At 52.7% G+C, this 27292-nt stretch overlaps 1 protein-coding gene across 20 annotated transcripts in view; it reads right to left on the bottom strand.

Annotated features, from left to right (window-relative positions):
- Positions 1–27292, bottom strand: part of NCOR1 (nuclear receptor corepressor 1) — a 1907529-nt gene that overhangs the window by 190985 nt on the left and 1689252 nt on the right. For all 20 annotated transcript variants that reach the window (XM_086955042.1, XM_086955041.1, XM_086955040.1 and 17 more), the window contains one exon: positions 11596–12164. In XM_086955042.1, the coding sequence (XP_086811168.1) occupies positions 11596–12164 (569 nt within the window). The remainder of the gene's footprint in view (positions 1–11595; positions 12165–27292) is intronic.

The following is a 27292-nucleotide window of genomic DNA, read 5'->3' as shown; positions in this document are numbered from 1 at the left end:
TCCGAAAGAAGTAGTGGCTGCCATGGCCCTGGTGGAAAGTGTGCATAGCCCCACTGGAGGCTCTTTCTTTGCTAGAGAATAACAGGCTTTGTTACACAAAATGACCCATCAGGAATAAGAGTTAAAAGCCTCAAGGGGCTCAAACGGAGTGCACATTAAATAGGTCAAGACCAGATTCAAGTCCCACTGAGGCATAACTCACAAGTTACTACTTGTGTAACGATATATCTGTAACAGACATTAGTTAGTGATAGATTCCTTACCTTAGAATATCCCCAGGCGTCAGACTGGATCCGGAACCTTTTGAGTAGCAATACCCCTGCGCGTCTGTAGGCGTTGTCTGCGACTCTGGAATGACGTCGCCGGAGTACTTAGCCGCCGCCCTCGCGCGCGGACGTCAGTTCTTTTTTCCGCGCCAGCTACCGCTGGAGGGCCTAGCGGGTCGAGTGCTTCGGCTCCAACGCTGTCGGGTGCTTCGTTCCCACTAGATCTGGATCAGGGTCGTCGCCGGTCGACCTCACGACCTCTCCGACGCCGGCCCATAGGGTGTCGCCCCCGGCGCCGCTTACGGGCGACGCCGTCCCCGATCCTGCCCTCGATTCGGTTCCAGCGCCGGAGCGGCACCGCTCTCGACATCGTATGGAGACTTATTTCCACGAACCGGCCCCATCCTTTGAACCTGAATTTCAGGTGATGGGTGACGAGGACGATTGGGAGGGGTCTGTGGACCCTTTGTCACAGGAGTGCCAGTCTCAACAGGACTGGACATGTGAGCTTGGGGATGCCAGTGGACACTTCGCCAGACACTGGTTTTGTCTCCCCTCCAACCGTGGCTACGGAGGAGAGGGCTGCCTACAGTGTAGTGTTGACGCGGGCGGCCAAGGCATTGGGCCTAGAGCTCCCCGTCGCGGCCGTGAGGACTAAGCTCCTCACTGAGGTCCTTAAACCGCAGGCAAGCTCGGCTGAGCCTCTGCTGCCGTTTAATGAGGCCTTGTGTGATGTTCTTTTGGGCACTTGGTCCAAGCCCGCTACAGGTCAGCCTGTAGATAGGAACGTGGCCAGACACTACCGCCCGGCTCCGGGCGACCCTTGCTTCTTGTTCACCCACCCCACCCCCGAGAGCCTGGTTATCCAGGCCTCTACTTCCCAGACCGCATTCCCAATGGCTCCGCCCAAACGGGAATCCAAGAGGTACGAGCAATTCGGTAAGAAGGTGTTCTCGTCCCTGAGTTTGGGACTGCGGTCAGTCAATACTGCATGCCTCTTGGGCCGCTACACCCATACTCTGTGGGACACGGTCGTGGACGTGCTGCCACAATTTTCGAAGGAGGCCCGGACTAAACTCGCCCAAGCCCTTGCGGAGGGTCGAGATGCAGCACTCTATTCCATCCGGTGTGGGCTGGATACCACTGACTCACTAGGCAGAGTGATGGCAACGACAGTGGCGGTTCAACGCCACACCTGGTTGAGGACCGCCAACTTTTCGGCTGATGTCCAGGCCACCCTTCTGGACATGCCGTTTGATGGCAGTCGCCTCTTTAGTAACAAGGCAGACCATGCGGTTGAGCGTTTTAAGGACTCCAGGGCTACTGTAAAGTCCTTGGGCCTCTCAGCCCCATGCCAGCAAACGGGTGCCTTTCGCTCCTTTCGTGGCCAAGGAAGGGGCGCTCCCACACGTGCTGCCAGCTACGCACTGCAGACTAATACACAGCGAGGTGGCGGCCGTGGAAACCGCTGTGGCGGCGGTCGGGGACAACGGCGAGGCCAGTCCACACCTTCCCCTGCAGCATCCGCCTCAAAACCCTCCTAGTCCGTGCTTTCAGGCCCATGTGACAACAGTGGGGGGCAGGGTTCGCCATCACCACTTCCACTGGCGCACGGTCACGTCGGACATGTGGGTGCTGCAAATCGTCCGAAAGGGCAACTCCCTCCCCTTCGAGTCAACCCCTCCAGCCGTGCCACCGCAATACCACCGCGTGTCGGGGGATCATTTGCAACTTCTGCAAGAGGAAGTTACGGCCCTCTTGGCCAAGGGGGCTATCGAGCACGTTCCTGGGCCGGAAGTAGGATGTGGATGTTACTCTCACTACTTTCTGGTACCCAAGAAGGGCAAAGGGGGCCTGCGCCCTATCTTGGACCTACTGAACGTCAACGGCTTCCTCCGGAAGGAGAAGTTCAAAATGCTGACTTTGGCTCAGGTCTTATCTGCCCTGGACCCAGGAGACTGGATGGTAGCGTTGGACTTGCAGGACACTTATTTCCACATCCCCGTCCTGCCGGCTCACCGGCGCTACCTGCGGTTCATGGTAGGCCACGAGCACTTTCAGTTTACCGTGCTCCCCTTCGGCCTTACCAACGCCCCACTGGTGTTCACGAAAGTGATGGCGGTGGTCGCAGCTCATCTGCGCAGGTTAGGGGTTTCAGTCTTCCACTACCTAGACCACTGGTTGTTGAAGGCGGGCCCGCCCCAGACAGTCAGCCACCTCCAGACAACGGTGGACCTCCTGCACCACCTGGGGTTTTCTATCAACGTGCCGAAGTCACACCTGTGCCCCTCTCAGAAGTTCCTCTTCATCGGAGCGGTCCTCGACTCGGCGCAGTTTCGGGTTTTTCCTCCCGAACAGCGGGTCCGGGATATTCAGGATCGAACTTTAATCTTTCAGCCTTTATCCCGGGGGATCGGTCAGGTTGACGCTGCGGCTTCTGGGGCTGATGGCCTCCTGCATCCTTCTGGTACATCACGCCAGGTGGCGGATGCGGGCTCTGCAGTGGGACCTGAAGTTTCAGTGGGCCCAGCATCAGGGCAACCTGTTCGACCATGTCATGATCTCGGAGGGCACTGCGAGACAGCTGCAGTGGTGGCTCACGGACCGCGATTGGGTCAGCGGCAGATCCCTCTCCCTTCCCCAACCGGAGCACGTAGTTGTGACGGACGCGTCCCTCCAGGGCTGGGGAGGCCACATGGGAGAGTCGGAGATCAAAGGCCTCTGGTCTCCGGCGGAGTCCCGGCTCCATATCAACCTTCTGGCGCTGCGGGCGATTTGTCTAGCACTGAAGGCATTCCTCCCCTTTGTCCCGGGGAGTGTGGTGCAGGTGTTCATGGACAACACCACCGCCATGTAGTACTGCAACAAACGGGGCGGGGTGGGGGCATGGACCCTCTGCCAGGATGCTCTGCGCCTCTGGCAGTGGCTGGAACATCAGTGGGTGACCCTGGTGGCTCAACACCTGGCAGGTTCTCTGAACGCCAGGGCGGACGAGCTCAGCCGAAGGTGCATGATGGATCACGAATGGCGTCTGAACTCGGACGTGGCGCAAGGCCTCTTTCTGCAGTGGGGAGAGCCTTGGTTAGATCTATTCGCCGCCGAAGAGAACGCGCAATGTCATCAGTTCTGCGCGTTGGAATTTCCAAGGCGGCACTCGCAAGGGGGCGCTTTTCGTCGCGAGTGGAGTTGCGGTCTGTTGTACGCCTTTCCGCCTATACCACTTCTGCCCAGAGTGCTGAAGAAGATCAAGCGCGACCTTGTGGCACCGGACTGGGCACGAAGGTACTGGTATCCCGAGCTACTCAGTATGTCAGTCGATCCTCCGATTCGTCTGCCTCTTCAGGAGGACTTTGTCGCAGCAGCAGGGGACGGTCCTCCACCCGAACCTGTCCAGTCTTCACCTCCATGCTTGGAGATTGAGCGGCGACAGTTGAGGCCATTTGAATTGCCTCCTGAAGTCTGTACTGTGATTCTGGCAGCCAGGCGACCCTCCACAAAGTAAGTATACGCCTGCAGGTGGAAAAGATTTGTGGCATGGTGCACAGCAAAGGCTGTGGATCCTCTCAATGCCCCTCTTTCTGAGGTCCTCCTCTTCCTTCTTTCTCTTGCCCAGCAGGGCTCTGCTCTGGGCACTATCAAGGGCTACCTTTCTGCCCTTTCCGCCTTCTTAAGGCTACCTGATCAGCCTTCCTTGTTCAAGTCCCCGATTGTTAACAGATTCTTGCAGGGCATCACTCATATGTTCCCTCCTGTTCCTTTCGTGATGCCCCAGTGGGACTTGAACCTGGTTCTAACTTACCTGATGTGCGCTCCCATTGAGCCGCTGCATAACTGTCTTCTCCGTCTTCTTACGCTCAAGACTGCTTTCCTGTTTGCCATCACCTCTGCCAGGAGAGTGAGTGAGCTCCAGGCTCTTTCCTCTAAACCTCCTTTCCTTTCTGTCCATCCGGACAAAGTTGTGTTGCGAACAAAACCCTCTTTCCTGCCCAAGGTAGTCACAGCCTTCCACATTGGGCAGTCCATCACCTAGCCCACCTTCTTTACGCCTCCGCATCCCTCGAAAGAGGAAGAGAGGCTCCACCGTCTGGACCCAAAACAAGCGCTCTCTTACTATCTGGATCGCACACGCCAGTTCCGGGTGGATGACCAACTCTTTGTTGGTTACGTGGGCACTAAGAAAGGACGGGCGGGGCTCATGCGGACCATCTCTCAGTGGATCGTGTTGTGCATCCAGGCGTGTTACTCTTCGGCTAAAAAGGAGCCTCCTGTTGGGCTGAGAGCCCACTCCACTCGGCCCACGGCGACTACTACTGCCCTGGGCCGAGGAGTCCCATTGCAGGACATTTGTCAGGCAGCTACGTGGGCCTCGCTGCACACGTTCGCAAGACACTACTGCCTGGACAGCCAAGTCTGGAGGGATGGCTTCTTTGGCCGTTCCGTCCTCCAGGACTTTCTGGTGTGATTATTAGTTCGCAGACCCACAACCGGGGTTGGTATTGCTGGGGTATCTATTCCAAGGTAAGGAATCTATCACTAACATGTCTCTTTCAGATGCACAAGTTACTACTTGTGTAACGATATATCTGTAAGAGACATTAGTTAGTGATAGATTCCTTACCGACCCACCCATCCTCCCCGTTTTGCGAACCGATATCTAGGGTTAAGGTCATCCCCTTTCAGGGCCCTAGTTTCATGGCACCAGTGTTGGTTCTATCATGGCTCTGCGTATCTGGCACGGAAAGGCTGTGTATAAGAACTGACGTCAGCGCGCGAGGGTGGAGTCTAAGTACTCCGGCGCGCAGGGGTATTGCTACGCAAAGGTTTCCGGATCTAGTCTGACGCCTGGGGATAGTCTAAGGTAAGGAATCTATCACTAACTAATCTCTCTTACAGATATATCGTTACACAAGTAGTAACTTGTGCGTTAAGGTTCAACACCGTTTGCGTTCGGGGTGGAATAAACTCTGTAAGACCTTCCATGAGACTTAATGACTGGCACTCTGAAGAGCCGAGCATGTTGTCAATTCTCTTGGTAGACAGCCACAGCTGCCAGATGCAACCAAATGTCGAAAACAGCCACAAGGAGAGGGTGTCGGTAGGGCACCCTTCGCTGTGGCAGTTTTGTAATTTTTATTTATATTTTCTAAAATCTGGTTGATCTGAGGGCCCAAGAGATGCAGGCCGCCAAGAGACGTTCAAAAGACGCCTCCGCCCGACTGATCGTCAACGGCCCCGCCGCAGCCACATCACCCCCCACCTGAGAGACCTACACTGGCTCCCCGTCGACAAGAGGATCACCTTCAAGCTCCTCACCCACGCACACAAAGCACTCCACAACCCCGGACCAGCCTACCTGAACAGCAGTCTCAGCTTCTATGCCCCCACCCGCCAGCTCCGCTCCGCCAGACTCGACCTCGCCGCTGTCCCCCGCATCCAACGAACGACCTCCGGCGGCAGATCCTACTCCTACCTCGCCGCCAAGACCCGGAACACCCTCCCTAACCACCTAAGGCAGACCCAAGACCTACTCGCCTTTAGAAGACTCCTCAAGACCTGGCTCTTCGAACCGTAGCGGCACCCCCTCCCCTCAGCGCCTTGAGACCCTTACGGGTAAGTAGCGCGCTTTACAAGTACTCTGATTGATTGAAGAGGTGGACACTCGGCAGCCACACGTGGGGGCGTAATTGTATACTTTTATTTCCTCCCAGGGCAGCCATGTCAGCATCATACAACAAGCAGCAGATGTTAGTGCTGAAGATGATTTGTTCCCCCCGCTACCAACTCCTTTTCCTTTTAGCGATATTGCTCTAAAAGATGCAGGACAAAATCCACTGACTGATCCCGGTGGGCGCAGTCTTACCAGCAGAGTAAGCAAAGGGAGTTTGCGATATGCCACTGAGTTACAGATTATGCTGCTATTTTTTTTGGTACTCTGCAACTATCTTTTACACTATCAGTCCAGAGGGATGCTTCCAAGCTGAATGTGTCACCAAGTAATCAGGCGGTAACTGGCCTCCTAGGTATGGCGGATCAGTAAGTGACACCATAAACTTTTTATCAACCCTTGGGGTGACAACTCTAGCTTTAACTGACTCCTTGATGATTTCGGTGGCATGCCTAAGGACCCCTTCAAGCATAGGAATGGATTGGAGCGGGTGGAGGATAAAGTTGCCATGAGAAAGTCATCCTCTTCATGCACTTCCACCTTCTGAAAAGCAGCTGCTCTGTGTAGGACCTCATGGTATGAGTTAACGTTATCTGCAGATGAAGGCTTTGTGCTGTACAGATCTGAGTCTGTGTCCCCTGAAGTCTCTGCATCATAATCATCCCAGGGATCTGGACCTTCCTGGTGATACTGGAGGTAATAAGGGTCATAAGGTGCCTGTGGACTGCCCCCACCCCTGAGTGTAAGGAGCTGTGTGGTGAGTGTTGTGGAGAACCCACAGACAAGAGAGGAGTAGCAGGGTAAGGAGGAGAAAGGGGGAGGGACTGGAGGAGAGGGACGGGCAGGGGGCAGCAGAGAGGTGGCTGTATCGATCTTAGTCTTTTTAGGTGTGGGTGCCACAGGAGGATTAAAGGCCTCTGTGAGAAGGTGGCCTCATATGCAGTGCTCACTATTCTAGTGAACACTATGTATCAGTCCAGCAACCCTTATTGATGATTGGTTGTAAGTCAACCTTATAGACCAGCTATCCTAGTAGCGTGGATACGAGCAGTCTAAGGCTAAAGACTCGAGAGGGCGTGTTAAGCCAGCTGTTTACCACACATATACCCCTTGAATACCAAGTGAAAGGACACCACACAAGTGTTATGAAAATAAACAAGTTATTTATTAAGAATCACAACAGCCCTGTACTCTTTATGAGGACAGGGTACTCAGCACAAAACAAAACTCTTACGAAAGTACTTAAGTTAGCACAGTATATACAAATGCCCGAGGGGCACGGAAAACCATATACTCTGAAAGTGGAATGCGAAATTACTAGCAGGTAAGTAGAGTACTAATAGGCTTAGGAATCGCTAGGACTGGACTATAGAACCTTCAGATTACTTATAGGAGGCCTAGGGGACTCGGGTGCAGAGTGTGCACTCTCACGCGTGATGCGGGACAAAGTCTATGGTAGCCAGTAATGACAAAGTTAGTGTTCTCGGGCGAACCCGACCTGGTAGGGAGAAAACGAAAGTGGATCCTGACCCTTGGATAGTGAGGCTATGCTGTGGCACCGAAATGCCGAAGTTACCTAGCCCAGGGGCTGCAGCTGCATAGGTCTCAAAAGACGTCGGGAATCCTCGTTGACGGACCAGGAGCCTGGAAGAAAGAAGTTGCTGGCAGGCGACCAGTGAAGAAAGTTCGATGGATCCAAGCCTGGATCGAAGGAAGATGACACCTGAAAGCAGAGGGGACCAAGTTCGAGACTACTAGCCAGTAGTCAGTGGGCACCAGGAGGGCACCGGATGGTAGCCACCTCGACTAGGTGAGTGGGTGACGCTGTGTTCGCGGATCTCACGGACCAGGAGGCGTTGTCGGCGACCAGGATGGAGGAGCGAGCTGTCCCACGATGGATGAAGCTGTCGGCGTCGCTGGACCCAGGATTGGGCAACAAAGCCTTGGCAAATTCAAGCCCACGCGGTGGACTCAAAATGGCGTCTGGAGTGGACCAGGAGGGTCCGGGGTGCCTCTCTTGAAGAAGGAAGCAAGGGCCAGTCTGGAGCAACCAGACCAGCAGCAGTGACGTCGTCGGGCGTCGTGAAGAAGGCCACAAGCCAGCCGGCTAGTAGCCACACAGCGCGGTGAGCACGCAAAAGCAGAAGGGCCCCACGCAGATCGTGGAGATGCTGGAGGGCTGATCTTCGGTGCTGGAGCTGCTCAGGGTTGGGGCTTCTCGGACCCCAAAGCACTCACCAGTGGAGCACACGGTGGGCTTGTTGCAAAGAAGTCGTGCAGTCTTGGCGATCGTCGGTCCCTCGAGGTCTCGTCGCACTCACGGTTCTCAGCTTTGCTGTAGAGGTGAGTAGAGGTCAGAGGTGCCAGGGAAGCCGGGTCTCGTCGAGCTGGGTCGTCGGATTCGTGAAGAAGGACTTGCAGCAGACCGCAGTGTTCTTAGGATGGTGCCCGCTTGATGCAGGGTGACAACTCCTTAGCCACAAGGGAGAATCTTGAGGAAGAAATCTTGATGTCCTTTCGAAGAAAGTCGTGTCTTGATTCCAAAGATGATCTAATTTTAACAGGGGGCCCGCTCCCATCTTTATACTAAAAAAGGGGGCTGACCCGGTGACTAGGTCCTGCCTATGGGTGGGACTAGGAGGGGGGTGGTTACACCCCTCTGCCATGCCAGACTTTCCCCAGGCCAGGGGCTGGTGTGCCCCTGGAACTGGTTCTGACCGGCCTATGCGTAGTGAGCACCGGGGTGCCACTCAGCAGTCACCTTCCTGAAAAGCCCTGCCTACCCAGGATACACAAAACCATGTCTGGGACGGTGCTAGCACCGCCCCTGACAGGAAACCCTTTGTCCAGGCTCCCCTCGCTGGAAGGACTCCCAGCTGCAGGGGGTCAGACTCGTAACTGTGGTGGCAGCATCCATTTTGTGGAGCTGAGGCTTCGTTTAACTTTAACCGGGGTTCACAGTTACATACATGTCGTGTCCCTCTAGAAGGGTGGAATGCTAACCCCGTCGCCAGAATTGGCGAGGGGTTAGTATTCCAATTCGTATGACACCTTACTCGACATGTTTTGATAAAGCAATACCAAAGATAGCATTTAACCGCGAGGATTATAATGCACTTAAGAGTATATGGTATGCGATATCATGGAACAGCTATTAGGACTTGGTTCCGCAAGCTGCAGACAGGCTCAGCTCATGCCAGAGCACCATCTCACACGATTCCAAGCACTCTGCCTTCAGGATTGTCAAGGCCTGCCATAGGAGTGACTGATAGGAATCTGTGTCTCCATTTTTAGGGTTAGATATAGGTATACTATATCTACAGCAAAGGGTGATTACACGACTTTGCCCCAGCTGTCATGCAGCCAGTTGTGTCAAATTTAGGAGGCCAGCCAGGGGTGGCATAATACATGCTTCAGCCCCTGGTAGGCCCTGGGTACACCTATGCCCTGAGTTACAGGGTCTGATAAGGTGGCCCAGTCCTAATTGGAAATGTACCTAGGGTACATGGAATCCATTTTAAAGAGAGAGCAGTAGGCCTGGGGTCCTGATTGGCAGGATCCCAGGTCGACTATGTCAAAAACCAGCTAAAACACAGGGCAAAAAGTTGGGGGCAACCATAGTCAGGATGTACCTTCCTACAGCCTCTTCAAAATTCAACTTCATCTTCTGAGGAAGAGGATCCTTCAGTACTTGCTGGGGCTTCACCAGAATTCGACCAGTGTCCAGCTGGATGTGGATCTGCGTTAATGCTTTGTGATGAAAAGGCTGCCGTCTCCTCTGCCGCTAGGGTGTCCGGATGTTCATCATCCTCCTTCTCTTTGAAGAGGTCTGGAGTGTTGTCTGCTTGTCCTCTGTGTGCCGTTTAAGCTGAGGCAATGCGGCATGCTCTTTGATTCTAAAGGATATTTGTGTTCCTAAAGGCCAGGCACGCCGAACAGGAGTCTTAATGGTGCTTGGGAGACAAACGCAGATTTTGTGAAGATTTAACCTCTGATTCTTAGTGTTTGAAAGTGGCGTAGATTCGGAATGAAGTGCTTTCCATCCCCTCTAGTATCTCCACCACTGTGATACTATTCAAAAAGATCGTCGACAGGAAGGGAACCTAAAGCGACAGGACGCTGGAAACCACTGCACTAGTGCAGCTGTTTGTTTTTGGGACCAGAAGGGGAAGGATCTGATGGCCCAGCTAAAACACCACACGGCATCAAACCGAGCTCACACAAAGGCATCAGAACATGATGGCAGATAAAAAACAATCAAAACTGGAGTCCATGCACATTAGCACTGATAGGTGGAGTCACCACGTCCGGCGACTCGAAAATATTTCTTTAGAAGAAGAATAAGTTGTACATATCCAATACCAACACTAGATGGTGGAAGTATGCACAACATGTGATTTCACAACTAGACATGCCACAATCATTGAGCTACGATACGCTACTTAGCCGACCGACCCTGTTTAAAAAGAACGCACAGATTCGAACAGTGTTCTACAAACTTGGTGTTTTAACTCGTCTAGAGCAACCAACTGAGGCGTTTTGCATTTCTTTTCTCTAATTACAAGAAAACGCACAGATTTAAACAGCGTCCTACACCCTTGGTGTTTCAACTCACCAAGCGCAACCAACTGAAGCGGTTTGCATTTATTTTTAAGAACTTAATTGAAGCTATCAAGATTTTTGACGGCCAACTAAAGGAGGCCTAACCTTTCATACCCCAAGGGAGTCTTTGCTTCAGCAATTGAATAGTCATCGTCCTGATGATGGTCTTCTTGACATCCGCAACCGAGACCGAAACGTCGACATTCCATCAACTCCTCTAATGTTGTTTTACAACACGAACTTACAACCACATTTAATTGATCATTTTGGGTTGTCTTTTCTTTCATTAACAAGGAGCTGATGTGTTAAGTCATGAACCATAGATATATTTTTGTCAATCTTTGTTCATGATTTTTTGCTAAAATTAATTTGTATATTTATCTCCCACAACTTGTTTTCAGTAAAGATTTTTTCTTTGAAATATAAATTCCTCTGCTCTGTTTTTCTTCTGACCTTCCATTAATTTATTTATCCATTTACAATAATATTGTTATCCTGTGGATACCATTGAGTGTGTTACTATGGTACAACTCAGAACTTAGACCGAACAATTTAAAAACAAATCCCTTGTAGCACCTTTTGTTTTGAATTACAATCAGAAAGGAACGGACGTCAGTGGGTGGAGGTGGTGCAGATACAGTGGCCCGATGTCATATCCGGCATGGGACTGAACTGACACACAACCACACGACACCTAACACCAGCTGATGCAAATGGGAATTACTGTTAAAACTTCTCAAAATCCAATCTGGCACCTGGGTGTATTCTTAAGGTGAGGGCTCTGCAATTAGACATCTCCATCAGAAAAGGGGATATTATGAAGAAAAGGAAATACAGTAAGTAGTATAGCAAACAACTGTAAAAACAAAGCAGACTGGTAAACAAAGAATGAGAAAATGATAGGAAGGACAGATATGCATTTGCAATAAAAGACTCCAAACTAAGCATAAAAGCAATCTCAAATGACTGATGAGGTTTTCTTGCAACATTTAGCATCAATTAAGTATGCATTTCAAACATGTTGGTCAGGAAATTTTGTAAATAAAATGAATTTGTACATACAGCTGCTGGAGGAATCCGAACTCTGAGAGCCTCTTTCCCTTGCATCCTTGTCAGAAGCAATCTGTCGAGTGATTATCACGTCAATAAAGTTTGCAGCTGTGATTGTGGTCTTTCCTCGAGTTCTCAACTCCTCCTCGTACCTGGACTTTGGAGGAGCCACTTTGTCCTTGCCTGCTTCAGAATAAATAGCAGCCGACGGTTGAGTCTGTGACTTGCTACTGGAAAAACCAGACGACGTGTATGGACACTGTACTAGTCTTCTGTCTGGCTCCAGCAGTTTTTGCTCCATCTGCTGCTGCTGCAATTGCTGCTGCAAATGTTGCTGTTGTAACTGCTGGTGCAGTTGATGCTGCAGCTGCTGCTGTTGGTGCTGCTGCTGTTCTACTGCTGACCGACGAGCCATGCTCTCCTCCATTCTGCTGGCCTCGTGCTTGCTTTCTTTCCCTTTTGCTACTTCCATTTGTGGTGCAGAAGCAGCAGCATCCACAAGTGCAGCAAGAGCATCAGCAGCTGTGTTGTAACGGGCGGGCAAACCCTGCGTAATGGAAGGAGCACCAGGCGGGAGCTGCCTGCACAAAAAAATAGAAACATATCAAAAAGAGTACATTAAAGCCTATAATTCTGAATATCACGCCCACTGCACATTGTGGGAATCTTTTAGGCAGTCCTTCTCCAATCCGCTTCACTAGGCTTAAATTGAGACATTGAGTGGAGAAGTGTGGCTCAATGATTGGAGAGGCAGACCCTGATGCAGAGGTCTGCCCAAGAGCCTCGGCGGGTCTTGGGCTCAAAAATTCTACGGACCTGATAATTCTCGCCTCGGTGCCTATTCCAATCATGGAGTCCCAGTCTGCAACTCTGGGCAATAGCTTGCTTAATCTCCACAACGGCCCCCACAACGCTAAGGATGCCTGGCCTCCATCTTGGAGGTGCCCAGGAGTGGACTCCTCACAGGGCAAGCCAGGATGGGTTCCACAGCGGTATTCCTACAAGCGCCTTGAGACCCTTGCGGGTGAGTAGTGCGCTATACAAGTATCAATTTACAGAGTCTTGCCTGCAGTGTAGCACAAGTTACTACTTGAGACGTTAGTGATAGACTCCTTACCTTAGAATATCCCCAGGTGTCAGACTGGATCCGGAAAGTTTTGCTTAGCAGTACCCCTGCGCGTCGGTCGCTGGCATCGTATGCGCCGAGATGACGTCACAGAGACTACTTAGGCGCCACCCATGCACGCTGACGTCAGTTCTGTACGCAAACTTTCCACGCCGAATTGCAGAGCCATGCAAGAAACAGACCATTGGTGCATAAAATTAGGGCCCTAATGATGGATGACCTTAACCCTAGTAATCAGCTCGTAGAACGGGGAGGATGGGTTGGGCGGTAAGGAATCTATCACCAACTAATGTCTCATACAGACATATCGTTACACAAGTAGTAACTTGTGCAAGGCCCACGTAGCTGCCTGACAAATGTCTTGCAAGGGAACGCTGCATCCCAAGACAGTAGTAGCTGAAGTTGCCCTGGTCGAATGGGCACGCAGCCCCACAGGAGGCTCCTTCTGGGCCAAGGAGAAATGGATAGTTTGTGCACAGCCCGACCTTTTTTGGCGCCCACGTAGCCAACAAAGAGTTGATCATACACCCAGAACTGTTGTGAAGCTGCAGAAAGAAAGCGCACGTTTTGGTTCCAGACGGTGGAGACTCTCCTCTTCCCTGGAAGGATGCGGAAAGAAAGTGGGCAAAGTGATGGTCTGCCCGATGTGGAAGGGTGTGACAACCTTTGGCAAGAAAGAAGGACGGGTTCTTAAAACCACCTCGTCCTGATGAACAGAAAGGAAAAGAGGTTTGGAAGAAAGAGCCTGTAGCTCACCACTCTTCTGGCAGAGGTGATAACTACCAGGAAAGCAGTCTTTAGAGTAAGAAGACGTAAAGGACAGTTATGAAGAGGCTCAAAGGGAGCGCACATCAGAAAAGTCTAGACCCTTGAGGCATTATGAAAGGCATGGGAGGAAACGTGTGTGTAATGCTTTTGAGAAAGCGGTTAACAACCGAGGACTTAAAAAGAGAAGGCTGATCAGGAAGCAGCAGAAAGGCGGAGATGGCAGAAACATAACCTTTTATAGTGCCCAACGCAGAGCCCTGATGGGCCAAAGAGAAGGTACAGCAGAACCTCAGAAAGAGGGACAGAAAGGGGATCCACAGCCTTCCCTGTGCACCATGCCACAAATCTGATCCACCTGCAGGCGTACACCATCTTGGTGGAGGGACGCCTGGCAGTCAGAATGACATCACAGACTTTGGAAGGAAGATCAAAAGGTGTCAACTGCCGCCGCTCAATCTCCACACATGGAGGTGGAGACTGGACAGGTTCGGGTGGAGGACATTCCCCTGCTGCTGCGACAGAAGATCCTCCCGAAGAGGCAGACGGATCGGGGGATCGATGCTCAAACTGAGAAGCTCGAGATACCATACTCTTCGAGCCCAGTCCGGAGCCACAAGAATGACTTGGGCCCGGTCGTGCCTGATCTTCTTCAGCACTCTGGGCAGAAGTGGTATAGGCGGAAAGGCGTACAACAGACCGCAGCTGAAACATGCAACTAAAAGTGTCTCCGAGCGAGTGCCGCCTTGGAAATTCCAACGTGCAGAACCGATGACATTGCGCGTTCTCTTCGGTGGCAAATAGGTCTAACCAAGGCTCTCCCTACTGCTGAAAGAGACCTTGCGGCATGTCCGAGTTCAGACGCCATTGACCTTCCAGCAATGTCCAGAGGCAGAGAGCCTCCTGGCATAGGGTCCACGACCCCACCCCGCCCTGTTTGTTGCAGTACCACATGGCGGTTGTGTTGTCCGTGAACACCTGCACTACACTCCCCCTAATAGAGGGAAGGAATGCCTTTAGTGCAAGTCGGAACGCCTGAAGCTCCAGAAGGTTGATGTGGAGACGGGACTCCGCCAGAGGCCTCTGATCTCCGCCTCTCCCAAGTGGCCTCTCCATCCGAGGAGGGACACATCCGTCGCCACTGTATGCTCCGGTTGGGGAAGGGAGAGGGATCTGCCACTGACCCAATTGCAATTCGTGAGCCACCACTACAACTGCTGTGCAGCGCCCTCCGAGATATGGACACGATCATACAGGTTGCCCTGATGCTGTACCCACTGGAACTTCAGGTCCCACTGCATAGCCCGCATATGCCATCTGGCGTGTGTCACCAGCAGGATGCAGGAGGCCAGCAGGCCCAGAAGCCGGAGGGTCATCCTGGGATAGAGGCTGAAAGAGCAGAATCATAGCCTGAATATCCCGGACACGCTGTTTGGGAGGAAAAACCTGAAACAGTGTAAAGTCCAGAACCGCTCCAATGAAGGGGAGCGTCTGAGAGGAGCTCAGGTGTGACTTTGGCAGGTTGGTGGAGTACCCCAGCAAATGCATGAGATCGGCCGTAGTCTGGAGGTGGGTGACAACCGTCTGGGGCGAGCCCGCCTTCAGCAGCCAGTCATCGAGGTAGGGGAAGACTGACACCCCTAACCTGCGCAGATAAGCTGCGACCACCGCCATCACTTTTGTGAACACCCGAGGGGCACTGGTAAGGCCGAAGGGGAGCAAGGCAAACTGAAAATGCTCCTGGCCTACCGCGGGTGGGCAGGCAGGACGGGAATATGGAAATAAGTGTCCTGCAAGTCTAACGCTACCATCCAGTCTCTAGGGTCCAGGGTAGTCAGGACCTGAGCCAGAGTCAGCATCTTGAACTTCTCCTTCCGGGGGAGGCGATTGACACCCCGGAGGTCCAGGATGGGGCGCAAGCCCAACTTTTCCTTCTTGGGGACCAGAAAGTAGTGGGAATAACAACCACTCCCTACTTCTTGATCGGGAACGCACTTGATGGCCCCCTTGGCAAGGAGGGCAGTTACTTCCTGACGGAGAAGAGCCAAATTATCCCCCAACAAGCGGTGGTTCAGAGGTAGCATGGCTGGAGGGGAGGACAGAAAGGGGAGCGAGTAACCGTGGTGGATTATCTGCAGCACCCACTTGTCCGATGTAATCTCGCGCCAGTGGTGGTGGTGGTGGTGGTGGCGAACCTGCCACCCACCGTGCTCCCTGAAGTTCGGATTAGGAATGCTTAGAGGCGGCAGCAGCAGGGGTGGAGGTGGACTGACCCTCGTGCCGGTTGCCAGACCCGCCCCTGCGGAATCCACGGCCGCGCTGAGGCTGGTTCTGCACAGGATTGTTGGAGGGACTCGCCTGTGTGCCCCTTCCGTGGCCACGAAAGGAACGAAAACCAGGCGTGGTAAGGTTCTTTGTAGAAACACCCAACGACTTGGCCGTAGCCCGAGAGTCTTTAAAGCCCTCCAGGGCGTTATCGGCATTATCACCAAAGAGGCAGGAACCATATACGGGCATGTCCATGAGTGAGCCCTGGACATCGGGTGACAACCCAGTGGAACGCAACCAGGAACGGCGCCGCAAAGCCACCCTTGTGGAAATCGTCCTGCCTAATGAATCAGCGGTATCCAAACCGCACCGGATGGCAAACTTTGCCCCATCCTTATCCTCTGCAATCGCTTGGGAAAGGACAGCGTGCACCTCCTCAGAACATTGAGGCAAGACCTGGGCCACAGAATCCCACACTGCATGGGATTAACGGCCCAACAAGCAGGCGGTGTTAACCGACCGCAGCCCCAAGCTGGCTGAGAACAATCTCTTGCCAAATTGGTCAAGCCTCTTAGAGTCCTTGTCCGGCGGAGCCGAGGGAAAGGCACTCTGCTACGTCGAAGCTTGAATGACCATGCTCTCAGGTGTGCGGTGAGCGGTCAGGAAGGCGGGATCACAGGGCGACGGGCGATGACGCCTAGCGACGTTTTTATCCACCGGTGCCCCTGTGGCTGGTCTCAACCAAGTGCCCAAAAGGGACTCCGGTGAGGGCCTCCTTGAAAGGGAGCAGCGGCTCCGACGGCGCAGACACCGTCTGGAGCACCTCAGTAAGGAGGTTGGTCTTGAGGGCCACCATAGGGAGGTCGAGAGGGAGAGCCTCCGCCACCCGACGGAGCACCACGGTGTAGAAGGCCCCCTCCTCCAAGGTAGGCGGAGGAGAGGTAAACCGCGGGTCCGAAGACACTTCCAGTTCGCCCGCATCCTCAAGGTCGTCCACCCAATCCTGCTCGGAGTCACATTGCCGAGCGAGGGGGCCCACGGACCCATCCAAGGCTTCATCCGGCTCTGGCGTTGCTTGGTCCAGTGGCGGCGGCAGAGCCAGCGCCGGAGAAGGGACAAACGCGCCGGGAACGGTGCCGACCGGGCTGGAGCCGCATCCCAATGCGGATCCCAGACCGGAACAAAATAGTCCGGGAACTGGGGCAGGGGTGGAAGGAACGCCACCCAGTGCGCCGAGGCGAGAGTCAGCAGCGCAGGTTTCTGTGGCAGAGCCGTCGGGCCAGAAGGATCTGGACACGGGACTGCGGGTCCCAAAGGCATGCCGGCGGGAGCCCGGGGACTGTAAAGGCAGTCCAAGACAGCAAGAAACTCTTGCACCTGTTCTGGAGTCGCCGACAGACCAGGGTATAGTGGGTAGGCCGCGGGATTCCCCGGCTCTAAAGGAGCCGCAGGGGCGGAGCCCCTGTTCCCCTCGTCCGCCTCCAGGGAGCAACAGGGGGACGTCGGAGAGCGAACGCGCTTCTTCGACTTCTTTTTATGGCGTCGCTTACCGGAATATGAAGGTGAAGACTTGGAGCCCGAGGAGCGACGGCTCCGGGACCGCTCGACGGCCCCTAGACGCAGAGCGGCGGTGAGAGCAATGCCGGACTTCCATCGTTTGACAGTCTCAGCAGTCGCGGGAGTCATGGTCAGTCACATGGTACGGTGACACGACCCACAAGACAAAGCCGGGCATCCCTACGAGCACCAGGAGACAAAAAGGGGAGACAGAAGTCTCAAAAGAGTAGTCAAAAAATGACTGAGGTACGTGCTCAATACGGAACTGCACTTTCGGCGCGGAAAAAGAAAAAACTGATGTCAGCGTGCATGGGTTGCTCCTAAGTAGTCTCTGTGACGTCATCCCAGCGCATACGATGCCACGACGGACGCAGAGCCGCACAACGCCACCTACTGACACACAGGGGTACTGCTAAGCAAAACTATTCGGATCCAGTCTGATGCCTGGGGATATTCTAAGGTAAGGAATCTATCACTAACGTGTCTCTTTCAGAAAGGAGGATTACCTTACTGTTTAACCTAAAACTGGCCATCAAATGGACAAGTAACTTACCTATGGTAACGCCTTATCTAGTAGATATATGATCTAGCTACAGATTCCTTACCTATGAACTTCCAAGCGTAAGGCTCAATCCCGAAGATTGTTCTTAGCAGCACCCTTGCACGCCGGCAGGCAGCATCGGTCGACTCGGTGTGACGTCATCGGGTTTGTCGTCATGTCCGCGTCGTCAATATAACCGGCAGAACTTTTTATGACTTTCCACGCCAGAAGAGGAGCCATGAAGTGACTGACCATTGTGTGTTAAAATAGACAGCTAGGGGAACAGCCTTGACACTAACAATTCCACAGAGCGGGGAAGATTGGACCGTCGGTAAGGAATCAGCAGCTAGATCATGTCTCTTTAAGATGCACAAGTTACTTACCTTCGGTAACGATATATATGTAAGAAACAGTTAGTATTAGATTCCTTACCTTAGAATATCCCCAGGCGCCAAACTGGATCCGGAAACTTTTGCGTAGCAGTACCCTTGCGCGTCGGTAGGCATCGTCTGCGGTTCCGCGTCCATCGCAGTTGGCGCCGGGATGACTTCGCCGGAGTACTTAGACGGCGCCCTCGCACGCTGACGTCAGTTCTTATACACAGCTTTTCCGCGCCAGAAACGCAGAGCCATGATAAAAACCAACACTGGTGCCATGAAACTAGGGCCCTGAAAGGGGTTGACCTTAACCCTAGATATCGGTTCGCAGAACGGGGAGGATGGGTGGGGTGGTAAGGAATCTAATACTAACTACTGTTTCTTACAGATATATCGTTACCGAAGGCAAGTAACTTGTTCATCTGAAAGAAACAGGTTAGTGTAGGAAGGTGGATATCTGACTATGGTTGCCCCCAACTTTTTGCCTGGTGTTTTGCTGGTTTTTCGACTTAGTTGACCTGGGGCCCTGCTATTCAGGACCCCAGGCCCACTGCTCTCGCTGTAAAATGGATTCCATGTACTCTAGGTACATATCTAATTGGATACTGAGTCACCTTATCAGCCCCTGTACAGTGTACCTTAGGTACCCAGGTCATAGGTGCACCAAGGGCCTACCAGGGGCTGCAGCATGTATTATGCCACCCCTGGTTGGCCATCCAAATCTGACACAACTGGCTGATCAATCAGCTGGGGCAAGGTGGTGTAATCACCCTTTGCTTTAGATATAGTATCCCTATATCTAACCCTAAAATGGACACATATCCTCCTATCAGTCACTCCTATGGCAGGCCTTATCAATCCTGAAGGCAGAGCGCTTAGAATTATATGAGATGGTGCTCTAGCATGAGCTGAGCCAGTCTGCAGCTTTCGGAACCAAGTCCTTTAGCTGTTTCCATGATAACGCTATACCATATACTCAAGTGCATTATAATCCTCGCGGTTATTGCCAACTTTGGTATAACACTATCAAAACATGTTGAGTAAGGTGTCATACGAATTGGAATACTACCCCCTCGTCAATTCTGGCGACGGGGTAGCATTCCACCCTTCTAGAGGGACACAACATGTATGTAACTGTGAACACCGGTTAAAGTTAACTCGAGCCTCAGCATCACAAAATGGATGCTGCCACCACAGACACAAGTCTGACCTCCTGCTGCTGGGAGTCCTTCCAGCGAGGGAGGCTTGGACAAAGGGTTTCCTGCCTTGGGAGGTGCTAGCACCACCCCAGACAGGATTTTGTGTATTAGGTAGGACAGGGCTGAAAGGAATGAGACATGCCTGGGGCACAAAAGGTGTCCCTGTGCATACTCCGGTCTAAACCAGTTCCTGGGACACTCCAGTCCCAGCTCTGGCGCAAGACCAGACAAAGGATAGGGGGTGTATCCACCCCCCTTCCTGGTCCCACCCAGAGGAGGGACCTAGTCGTAGTACAGCCCCCTTTAGCCCCATAAAAGTAGAAGCTGGTCCCATTCCAAATTAGATTATCCTGTACAACTTTAAAAGAAGAAACTCTGGACTTCGACGTTCTGCTCCACAGAAGACTGAAGAGTGTCCACCCTGCACAAGCAGGCACCATCAGCGTCCAGCGGCTTCCCTTTGTCGTCTTCCTTCAAGGATCCAGACTTCAGAGCCCGACGAGACCCGGATTGCCAGACCTCTCCGACCCCTACCCACATCTGCAGCACAGCTGAGATCCGTGGGTGCGACGAGACACGTGGGACCGGCCATCGTGAAAGAAGCAGCACTTCGCTTCAGCACTACTTCAGAGACATCCTCGTCCAAGTGCTTTGGGGACTGAGAAGCCCCGACCCCGAGCAGCTCCTGCACCGAAGACCAGCCCTCCAGCATCCACGAGATCTGCGTGGGGCCCTTCTGCCTGTTTGCTGCTCGACACGTTGTCTGGTCACTTGCCGGCTGGCTAGTGACCTCCTAGACGACGAACCTTGAAATCTTCACTGCTGGCATGGTTGCTCCAGACTGGCCCTTGCTCCCTTCCAAAAGAGGAGCACCCCGGACCCTCCTGGTCCACTCCAGACGCCGTTTCCACTCACCGCGTGGGTTGCCTTTGCCAAGGCCTGTTGACTCCGAATCCGAAGCCGACAACGCCGAAAGCAAGAGCCTGCGTGGGACAGCTCGTGCCTCCATCCTGGACGTCGAAGACACCACCTGGTCCACGTGGCTGCAGAGACAAGCGTCCACCCTCACCTGATCGCGACGACGACATCTGGTTCCACTCCTTGTTCCACTCCAGTCACTGGCTAGTGACTTTGAACATTGTCCCCTCTGCTTTCAGGTTCTTCTCTTCACTGATCCACCCTTGGATCACACCGGACATCTTCCTCCTGACCGCCTGCAGCATCTTTTCCTCCAGGCTCCATAGACTTCAACGCCGGAACCCAACACGACTTGGCACCTATGCACCCGCAGCCCGTGGGTGAGGTAACACGAGCATTTTGGTGCTCAAGGGTAGCTTGACTCTCCTAGTGTCCAGTTCCACAGTCGTTTTAATTCTACCTAGTCAGGATTGTCCGTACTCACCTTTTTCTTGAACTGTACTGTGCATTGTGAGAAGTTGGCCTGATATATAATGTTCACTATTCTAGTGAGCACTTTGTATCAGTCCAAACAACCCTTATGGTGATTGGTTGTAAGTCAACCTTATAGACCAGCTATCCTAGTAGCGTGGATACGAGCAGTCTTCGGGCTAAACTCTAGAGGGCGTGTTAAGCCAGCTGTTATACCATCACATATACCCCTTGAACACCAAGTGAAAGGACACCACACAAGTGTTATGAAAATAAACAGTGGTTTTATTTAGATCACAACAGCCCTGTACTCTTTATGAGGACAGGGTACTAAGCACACAACAAAACTCTAATGAAAATACTTTAAGTTGCACAATTTACACAAATGCCCTAGGGGCAAAAAAACCATATACTCTAAAAGTGGAATGCGAAATTACTAGCAGGTAAGTACTGTACTAATAGGCTTTGGAATCGCTAGGACTACGTTACTGAACCTTCAGTTTACTAGTAGGAGGCCTAGGGGACTCGGGTGCAGAGTGTGCACTCTCACGCGGGATGCGGGACAAAGTCTATGGTAGCTAGATTTCACAAAGTTCGTGTTCTCGGGCGAACCCGACTAGGTAGATCGAAAACGACAGTGGATCCTGACCCTTGGATAGTGAGGCTATGCGGGGGCACCGAAATGCCGAAGTTACCTAGCCCAGGGGCTGCAGCTGCATAGGTCTCAAAAGACGTCGGGAATCCTCGTAGACGAACCAGGAGCCTGAAGAAAGAAGTTGCTGGCAGGCGACCAGTGAAGATTGTTCGAGTGATCCAAGCCTGGATCGAAGATAGATGACACCTGAAAGCAGAGGGGACCAAGTTCGTGACCACTAGCCAGTAGTCAGATGGCACCAGGAGGGCACCGGATGGTAGTCACCTCGACTAGGTGAGTGGGCGACGCTGGGCTCTGCAGTCTCACGGACCAGGAGGCGTTGTCGGCGACCAGGATGGAGGTGCGAGCTGTCCCACGGTGGATGAAGCGGTCGACGTCGCTGGACCCACGATTGGGGCAACAAGTCTTGGCAAATTGAAGCCCACGCGGTGGACTCAAAATGGCGTCTGGAGTGGACCAGGAGGGTCCGGGGTGCTCCTCTTTTGGAAGGGAGCAAGGGCCAGTCTGGAGCAACCAGACCAGCTGTGGTGATGTCGTCGGGCGTCGTTAGGAAGGCCACAAGCCAGCGGGCTAGTAGCCAAACAACGCGGTGAGCAGCAAAAAGCAGAAGGGCCCCACGCAGATTGTGGAGATGCTGGGAGGCTGGACTTCGGTGCTGGAGCTGCTCAGGGTCGGGGCTTCTCGGACCCCAAAGCACTCACCAGAGGATCCCTCGGCGGTCATGCTGGATAGAAGTCGTGCAGTTCTGATGATGGCCGGTCCCTCGAGGTCTCGTCGCACCTACGGTTCTCAGCTTAGCTGTAGAGGTAGGTAGAGGTCAGAGGTGCCAGGGAAGCCGGGTCTCGTCGTGCTGGTCGGTCGGATTCCTGAGGAAGGATGTGCAGCAAACCGCAGAGTTCTTAGATGGTGCCTGCGGATGCAGGGTGACTACTCCTTAGCCACAAGGGAGAAATCTTGAGAAGAAGTCGAGAGTTCCTTTCGTAGAAAGTAGTTTCTTGATTCAAAGATGATCTAATTTGGAAGGGTCCCCGCTCCTGCCTTTATCCTAAAGAAAGGGGTGGGTACGCGACTAGGTCCTGCCCTAGGGGTGGGACCAGGAAGGGGGGTGGTTACACCCCTCTCCCATGCCGGACTTTCCCCAGCTCAGGGGCTGGTGTGCCCCTGGAACTGGTTCTGGCCGGCAGATGCATAGTGAGCACCGGGGTGTCACTTGCAGTCACCTTCCTGTAAAGCCCTGCCTACCCAGGATACACAAAACCCTGTCTGGGATGGTGCTAGCACCGCCCCTAACAGGAAACCCTTTGTCCAAGCTCTCCTCGCTGGAAGGACTCCCAGCAGCAGGAGGTCAGACTCGTGTCTGTGGTGGCAGCATCCATTTTGTGGAGCTGAGGCTTCAGTTAACTTTAACCGGGGTTCACAGTTACATACCTGTCGTGTCCGTCTAGAAGGGTGGAATGCTAACCCCGTCGCCAGAATTGGCGAGGGGTTAGTATTCCAATTCGTATGACACCTTACTCGACATGTTTTGATAAAGCAATACCAAAGATAGCATTTAATCGCGAGGATTATAATGCACTTAAGAGTATATGGTATGCGTTATCATGGAACAGCTATTAGGACTTGGTTCCGCAAGCTTCAAACGGGCTCAGCTCATGCCAGAGCACCATTTCACACAATTCCAAGCACTCTGCCTTCAGGATTGTCAAGGCCTGCCATAGGAGTGACTGATAGGAATCTGTGTGTCCATTTTTAGGGTTAGATATAGGTATACTATATCTAAAGCAAAGGGTGATTACACCACCTTGCCCCAGCTGTCGTGCAGCCAGTTGTGTCAGATTTAGATGGCCATCCAGGGGTGGCATAATACATGCTTCAGCCCCTGGTAGGCCCTGGGTACACCTATGCCCTGAGTTACAGGGTCTGATAAGGTGGCTCAGTACCAATTGGAAATGTACCTAAGGTACATGGAATCCATTTTAGAGAGAGAGCAGTAGGCCTGGAGTCCTGATTGGCAGGGTCCCAGGCCAACTAAGTCGGAAAACCAGCAAAACACCAGGCAAAAAGTTGGGGGTAACCATAGTCCGGTATCTACCTTCCTACATGCATAGACACTGTTACGCATCTCACGTGTGAGTTCACACTCTGCACACGCGTTCCGTGGGCCTCCTTTTACCTACCTAGAGTTAGTATAGCGTGGTCCCAACGATCCTACAGCCTTTGGACAGCTCCATTCCTATTATCGACTTTCACATTCCACTTAGTATATGGTTTGCCGTGCCCCTAGGGCACCATTGTAAATTGTGCAACTTAAACGTATTTTTCCTAAGAGATTGTCATGCGCTTATCCCTCTGATCTCATAAAGAGTTCAGAGGAGTATGTTAGTTAATAAATACTTGTTTATTTTCATAACAACCTGTGTGGTGTCCTTTCACTTGGTATTCAAGGGGTTATATGTGGTAAAACAGCTGGCTTCACATGCCAAAGGAGTTTAGCCTAAGACTGCTTTGTCCATGCTACCATTAGGATAGCTGGTCTATAAGGTTGACTTACAACCAATCACCATAAGGGTTGTTTGGACTGATAAAAGGTGATCACTAGAACTAGTGAGCATCATATATCAGGCCAACTTCTCACAGTTAGTATTAGATTCCTTTCCTTAGAATAGATACGCCAGCAATACCAACCCCGGTGGTGGGTCTGCAAACCAATGATCACACCAGTAAGTCCTGGAGAACGTAACAGCCAAAGAAGCCATCTCTCCGGACTTGGCTGTCCAGGCAGTAGTGTCTTGCGAACGTGTGCAGCGAGGCCCACGTAGCTGCCTGACAGATGTTTTGCAAGGGGACTCCCCGACCCAGGGCAGTAGTAGCCGCCGTGGCCCGAGCGGAATGGGCCCTCAGCCCAACAGGAGGGTCCTTTTTAGCCAAAGAATAGCACGCCTTGATGCACAAGAAGACCCAACGAGAGATGGTTCGTTTGCGCACCGCCCGACCTTTCTTAGCGTCCACCTACCCAACAAAAAGTTGGTCATCCACCCGGAACTGGCGTGTGCGATCCAGATAGAATGAGAGCGCATGTTTTGGGTCCAGACGGTGGAGCCTCTCTTCCTCTTTCGAGGGATGCAGAGGCGGAAAGAAGGTGGGCAAGGTGATGGACTGCCCGATGTGGAAGGCTGTGACAACCTTGGGCAGGAAATAGGGTCGCGTCCGCAACACAACTTTGTCCGGATGGACAGAAAGGAAAGGAGGTTTAGAGGAAAGAGCCTGGAGCTCACTCACTCTCCTGGCAGAGGTGATGGCAACTAGGAATGCAGTCTTGAAAGTAAGGAGACGAAGAGGACAGTTATGAAGTGGCTCGAAAGGAGCGCACATCAGATAGGTCAGAACAAGGTTCAAGTCCCACTGAGGCATCACAAAAGGAACAGGAGGAAACATATGAGTGATGCCTGTGAGAAGGTGGCCTGATATGCAGTGGTCACTATTCTAGTGAACACTATGTATCAGTCCAACAACCCTTATTGATGATTGGTTGTAAGTCAACCTTATAGACCAGCTATCCTAGTAGCGTGGATACGAGCAGTCTAAGGCTAAAGACTCGAGAGGGCGCGTTAAGCCAGCTGTTTACCACACATATACCCCTTGAATACCAAGTGAAAGGACACCACACAAGTGTTATGAAAATAAACAGTTATTTATTTAAAGATCACAACAGCCCTGTACTCTTTATGAGGACAGGGTACTAAGCACAAACCAAGACTCTTACAAAAATACTTAAGTTAGCACAGTATATACAAATGCCCGAGGGGCACGGAGAACCATATACTCTGAAAGTGGAATGCGAAATTCCTAGCAGGTAAGTACAGTACTAATAGCTTTTGGAATCGCTAGGACTTGACTAGGGAATCGTTAGATTACTTCTAGGAGGCCTAGGGGACTCGGGTGCAGTGTGTGCACTCTCACGCGAGATGCGGACAAAAGTCTATGGTAGCTAGGAATTAGAAAGTTAGTGTTCTCGGGCGAACCCGACCTGGTAGGGAGAAAACGAAAGTAGATTCTGACCCTTGGATAGTGAGGCTATGCTGGGGCACCGAAATGCCGAAGTTACCTAGCCCAGGGGCTGCAGCTGCATAGGTCTGAAAAGACGTCGGGAATCCTCGTAGACGGACCAGGAGCCGGAAGAAAAGATGCTGGCCGGTGACCAGTGAAGAAAGTTCAGTTGGATCCAAGCCTGGATCTCGAAGATAGATGACACCTGAAAGCAGAGGGGACCAAGTTCGAGACTACTAGCCAGTAGTCAGTGGGCACCAGGAGGGCACCGGATGGTAGCCACCTCGACAAGGTGAGTGGGTGACGCTGTAGCTCGAAGATCTCGCGGACCAGGAGGCGTTGTCGGCGACCAGGATGGAGGATCGAGCTGTCCCACGAAGTTGGAAGCTGTCGGCGTCGCTGGACCCAGGATTGGGCAACAAAGCCTTGGCAAATTCAAGCCCACGCGGTGGACCTAAAATGGCGTCTGGGGTGGACCAGGAGGGTCCGGGGTGCCTCTCTTGAAGAAGGAAGCAAGGGCCAGCCTGGAGCAACCAGACCAGCAGTCGTGAAGTCGTTGGGCGTCGTTCAGAAGGCCACAAGCCAGCCGGCTAGTAGCCAAACAACGCGGTGCACAGCAAACAGCAGAAGGGCCCCACGCAGATCGTGGAGATGCAGGGAGGCTGACCTTGGGTGCTGGAGCTGCGCAGGGTCGGGGCTTCTCGGACCCCAAAGCACTCACCAGTGGAGGACACGGTGGGCTTGCAGTAAAGATGTCGTGCAGTCTTGGCGATCGTCGGTCCCTCGAGGTCTCGTCGCACTCACGGTTCTCAGCTTGGCTGTAGAGGTGAGTAGAGGTCAGAGGTGCCAGGGAAGCCGGGTCTCGTCGAGCTGGGTCGTCGGATTCGTGATGAAGGACTTGCAGCAGACCGCAGTGTTCTTTAGGATGGTGCCCGCTTGATGCAGGGTGACTACTCCTTAGCCACAAGGGAGAATCTTGAAGAAGAAATCGTGAAATCCTTTCGAAGAAAGTGGTATCTTGATTCCAAAGATGATCTAATTTGAACAGGGGGCCCGCTCCTATCTTTATACTAAAAAAGGGGGCTGACCCGGTGACTAGGTCCTGCCTATGGGTGGGACTAGGTGGGGGGTGGTTACACCCCTCAGCCATGCCGGACTTCCCCAGGCCAGGGGCTGGTGTGCCCCTGGAACTGGTTCAGACCGGCCTATGCGTAGTGAGCACCGGGGTGCCACTCAGCAGTCACCTTCCTGTAAAGCCCTGCCTACCCAGGATACACAAAACCATGTCTGGGACGGTGCTAGCACCGCCCCTGACAGGAAACCCTTTGTCCAGGCTCCCCTCACTGGAAGGACTCCCAGCTGCAGGGGGTCAGACTCGTGTCTGTGGTGGCAGCATCCATTTTGTGGAGCTGAGGCTTCAGTTAACTTTAACCGGGGTTCACAGTTACATACATGTCGTGTCCCTCTAGAAGGGTGGAATGCTAACCCCGTCGCCAGAATTGGCGAGGGGTTAGTATTCCAATTCGTATGACACCTTACTCGACATGTTTTGATAAAGCAATACCAAAGTTAGCATTTAACCGCGAGGATTATAATGCACTTAAGAGTATATGGTATGCGATATCATGGAACAGCTATTAGGACTTGGTTCCGCAAGCTGCAGACAGGCTCAGCTCATGCCAGAGCACCATCTCACACGATTCCAAGCACTCTGCCTTCAGGATTGTCAAGGCCTGCCATAGGAGTGACTGATAGGAATCTGTGGGTCCATTTTAGGGTTAGGTA

The sequence above is a fragment of the Lissotriton vulgaris genome, chromosome 2_1, assembly GCF_964263255.1.
Source record: "Lissotriton vulgaris chromosome 2_1, aLisVul1.2, whole genome shotgun sequence".
Classification (NCBI taxonomy): Eukaryota; Metazoa; Chordata; class Amphibia; order Caudata; family Salamandridae; genus Lissotriton; species Lissotriton vulgaris.
The sequence above is the reverse complement of the archived record's forward strand: the minus strand, read 5'-3'. Positions and strand labels throughout refer to the sequence as shown.